The 4657-nt window shown below is 41.4% G+C and overlaps 1 protein-coding gene across 1 annotated transcript in view; it reads left to right on the top strand.

The window, feature by feature from the left end:
- The window catches only part of C3 (complement C3), a 36650-nt gene that overhangs the window by 15799 nt on the left and 16194 nt on the right, over window positions 1-4657 (top strand). The window contains exons 20-21 of the mRNA XM_007460578.1: window positions 3171-3313; window positions 3410-3622. Coding sequence (XP_007460640.1) covers window positions 3171-3313; window positions 3410-3622 — 356 coding nt within the window. The remainder of the gene's footprint in view (window positions 1-3170; window positions 3314-3409; window positions 3623-4657) is intronic.

The raw sequence follows: 4657 nt of genomic DNA, 5'->3' as shown, positions 1-4657 counted from the left end.
CCCCCTTTTTTTTTTTTTTTTTTTGTTTTTAATTGAAGTATAGTTGATTTACAGTGTTGTGTTAGTTTCTGGCGTAGTCATGTCTTTTTAAAAAAATATTTATTTATTTATTTACTTTTTGGCTGCGTGGGGTCTTAGTTGCAGCGCGGGCTCTTCGTTTTGGCGTGAGGGCTTCTCTCTAGTTGTGGTGTACTGGCTCCAGAGCACGTGGGCTCTCTAGTTGTGGCTTGCATGCTCAGTAGTTGTGGGTCACGGGCTTAGTTGCCCTGTGGCACGGGGGATCTTAGTTCCCAGACCAGGGATTGAACTCACGTCCCCTGCATTGGAAGGCGGATTCTTAACCACTGGACCACCAGCGAAGTCCCTCATTTCTTTTTAAGGAAGAGATTTTTAAAAAATGTATTAGGTTTTCAGAAACAATTGAGCAAAAAGTATAGAGAGGTGCCATGTACCCCTCTCTCTCCCCCAGATTCCCCTATTGTTAACATCTTGCATTAGTGTGGTACGTTTGTTATAGTGGATGGGCCAATACTGATACATTATTATGAACTGAAGTCCATAGTTGGCATTAGGATTCACTCTTGGTGTTGTACATTCTATGGGTTTGGATAAATACATCATGACTTGTAGCCACTGTCACAGTATCACACAGAATAATTGTTTCACTGCCTTGAAGTGACAGGAATTGTGTATCGGAAGTCATTCCTTTTTTGGTTCTCTTTCCATTCTTCCTTCCATCTCATTCAAGGGGAAAAGCTATGTCTGGTGCAAGGATGTCTTTACCTTGTCTCTACTTATTGTTTAACTCCTTTTTTTAAACGAAGAGAGAGTGGTCTAGCTTTCTGCGGGCAACACAAGCTAACTAGTATTTAACAAAATCATTTTGTTTTCCTTGAGGTAACCTGTTTATAGCACAAGAACCTGGGTTCTCACGCACCGTAGTAAATTAAATTTGAGTTTAAAAATGTAAATAGTAGGTAAGAAATGGTAAATTAAACCAGTGACTATAGCAGACCCCCCGAGGGTGATGAGTAAATGACTGTAGATTGGGAAATAAGGATTTTGTTCAAGCCTCTGATTATTATTTTTTCTGCCATTGAAGAATACGAAAAATTATCAGATCTTTTTTTTTTTTTTCTTTTTTGGCGGTGCTGCATGGCTTATGGAATCTTAGTTCCCCAACCAGGGATTGAACCCTGGTCCAATCAGGGATTGGCCCTCAGCAGTGAGAGCAGGGAGTCCTAACCACTGGACCGCCAGGGAATTCCCTCCAATCTTAATAGATTTCTTGGTGTAACATTATTATTAATGTGATATTGTTTTCACAAATTTCACTTGCATCAACACTTTGCTTAAATTTAATCTGGTAACTGTTGTATCACAAGTAACCACTGTTTTTAAGCATCGTTTTGCTCAGTGTTGTTAACAAAATTCAACTGAGTAAATTTGAAGATCTAATTGGGTTTGTTAAACAATTCATGAGCTGGGCAGCATCTTATCTGGCAAGGAGAGAGATACTCAGAGGAGTTGTACAAAATCAAAGGTTTTTATAGAATGAAGGGTAGGGCAAACAAGTCATCAGCAAGAGAAAAATGTCCTCACTGGAGGAAAGTAACAGTTCAGGTAAGACAGTTTCTCATTGGCTGAGCTGCAGTGTTTTCATTGGCTGGGCTTGTTGCTGGGCAGGAAGAAAATCTTCCTTCCTCCTGCTGTAGTTAAGTTAATTGCACTTTCTGTTTGGGAGTGCAAACATCTCTTCCAGTTGGGGTCTGTAATTGAAGTTTCTTCCTGTTGGGATCTGTTGACATCTTCCTGTTTGGGATAACATCTTCCTGTTTGGGATAAATGAAGTCAGTGGTAGGGCATCAGAGCTCCCTCTACAGGCCTTCCCTTCTCCAATTTTAGTTGAGGTGTCCTTTCATTAATTTTTACAGTGTAGATCAGCACTGTCCATTAGAAATATAATGCAAGCTGTGTATGTCATTTAAAATTTTCTGGTAGCCCCACAAAAAAGGAGTAGATTAAATCAATTTTAATAATACACTTTATTTAATCCAAATATATCCAAACTATTATTATTTCAACATTTTGTAAAAATTTGCAAAACCACTACCACACTAATCATGTTACAATAGCAAATCTATTAATATTTAAGAATAACCTATTAATATCTCAAAATTTTTAATCAAGTTTTTTGTTTGTTTGTTTGTTTTTGTTTTTTGTGGTATGCGGGCCTCTCACTGTTGTGGCCTCTCCCACTGCGGAGCACAGGCTCTGGACGCTCGGGCTCAGCGGCCATGGCTCACGGGCCCAGCCGCTCCGCGGCATGTGGGATCTTCCCGGACCGGGGCACGAACCCGTGTCCCCTGCATCGGCAGGCGGACTGTCAACCACTGTGCCACCAGGGAAGCCCCATGTATTTTATTTTTGTTTGTACTAAGCCTTTGAAATCTGCCATGTATTTTATACTGACAGTGCATCTAAATTAGGATGCTAGCTTTTCATTGAAAATACTCTGATCTGTATTTTGGGATCCATAAAATTTACAGTTGAAAAGGTAGATTGGCCTATCCAAGTTGTTCTAAACATACTTAAACTAAAAACTTTAAAAGTTTTCCAATCACTGAATCAAGCATCCTTTTTAAAATTGAGATGTAATTCACATAACATGAAAGTCACCATTTGAAAGTGTACAATTCAGTGGTTTTTATTCCAATCACAATGAGCATTGGGTTTTTAAGTTTAAATCTAAGTTAATTAAAAGGAAATAAAAGTAGGAATCCAGTTCTCACTCGAGCTAGCCACATTTCAAGTGGCCAGTGACCACTTAGGGCTACCGTTTTGGAGATCGTACATATAGACCCTTCATTTATGCTTTTGCCTACTTACCTCCTACACATCTATCTATGAGTAACATTACGAAGAAAATAGGAACCATTAAATCATGGCAACTCCCAGCCACCACCACCATCTGTAAGTTATCACCATTAATGATGGTTCGTCCATGGGCTTCTGCAAAGACGGGCTGACCTTGGGACAGTTCCAGTGGTCAGAGGTAAGCACTGAGACATTGGTAGGGGCAAGAACTTGGACCCGAACTTGGATCCAGTCCACCTTGCCCACCCCCTGCCCCACCCCTGACACTTCGTGTTCTGTTTCCACCCGGGCAGGGATCTGTGTGGCTGACCCCTATGAGGTCACGGTGATGCAGGATTTCTTCATTGACCTGCGTCTACCCTACTCTGTTGTGCGCAATGAGCAGGTGGAGATCCGAGCTGTCCTCTACAACTACCGGGAGGCGGAAGAGCTCAAGGTGGGCCCCTGGTGCAACGGAAGCATGATGGGGGCTTAGAGAAGAGGGTCTGTGGTACGTTCCCCTGACTTGATACCCTCCCCCCACCCCTGGCAGGTGAGGGTGGAATTGCTCTACAATCCAGCCTTCTGTAGCCTGGCAACTGCCAAGAAGCGCCACCAGCAGACTCTAATCATCCCCCCCAAGTCCTCGGTGCCCGTGCCTTATGTCATTGTGCCCCTGAAGGTCGGCCTCCATGAGGTGGAGGTCAAGGCTGCTGTCTACAACCGCTTCATAAGTGACGGTGTCAAGAAGACCCTGAAGGTCGTGGTGAGTCCTTGGGGTACCTGCTGCCACTTGTCCTTCAGGAAAGGCTCCTGTTCTCCCTGTGCTGTCAACCCAGGTTAGAGACCCAGGCCAACCTTAGGAAATTCAGGAGTCCTGGGGGTTTGGAAGCAGGGCCGTGATTAGGGTGAGGCAAGTGAGGTATTCTCCTTGGGCACACAATTTTAGGGTGCACCTGAAAGCTCAAAGATCAATAATATTTTTTTCATTGAAATATATTTTAATATCAAATATGACATTTTGTAACACCTTTCAGCATAGGAGTTTTCTTTTGACTTTAAAAATCTTGGTGGGAATTCCCTGGCAGTCCAGTGATTGGGACTCAGCGCTTTCACTGCTGTGGCCCCGGGTTCGATCCCTGGTTAGGGAACTAAGATCTCATAAGCCGCACAGTGCAGACAAATAAATAAATAAATAAAATAAAAATGTTTATCTGTAGACACATGACAGCTCACATTGGGCCTTTGATTCTAATTAAGATAGCCCCTATTTTAATTGAGCACTTATGTGTCAGCCACTGTGCTAGTACTTATGTACATTCTTTCATTTATTTTTTCTTTTTCTTTATTATTTATTCTTATTTATTTAAAATTTTTGTTTTACTTTTATATTATTTGTTTTATTTTTAGATTTTTATTTTATTTAGCCCATTGAGAGGCATTTGGTTTAAAAACTGACTCTGGAGCCAGACTACCAGGTTCAAGCCCAAATTCTGTTCTACTCGCTGTGTGACCTTGGGCAAGTTACTTCATCTGTCTGTATCCCAGTTCCCCCATCTTTAAAATGGCATTGATAATAGCAGTACCCACTCCAGTGGGTTGTTGTGAAGATTACATGAATTAACCCCAGGAAAGCAATCTTCTAGGCACATAGGAAGATTTCTAAAGGTCTTGTTATTTCTTTATTAATTTATAATTTTATTATTAATTTGCACAACAGTGGGTATGAGGTAGATTTTTTTTTTTTTTTTTTTTTTTTTTTTTGGGGATCGGGGGCCCTCTCTGTTTTGTGCTTCTTTCT

The sequence above is a fragment of the Lipotes vexillifer genome, unplaced genomic scaffold (genome assembly GCF_000442215.2).
Source record: "Lipotes vexillifer unplaced genomic scaffold, Lipotes_vexillifer_v1.1 scaffold1011, whole genome shotgun sequence".
NCBI lineage: Eukaryota > Metazoa > Chordata > Mammalia > Artiodactyla > Lipotidae > Lipotes > Lipotes vexillifer.
Note: the sequence above shows the minus strand (reverse complement) of the source record. Positions and strands in the feature narration are given on the sequence as shown.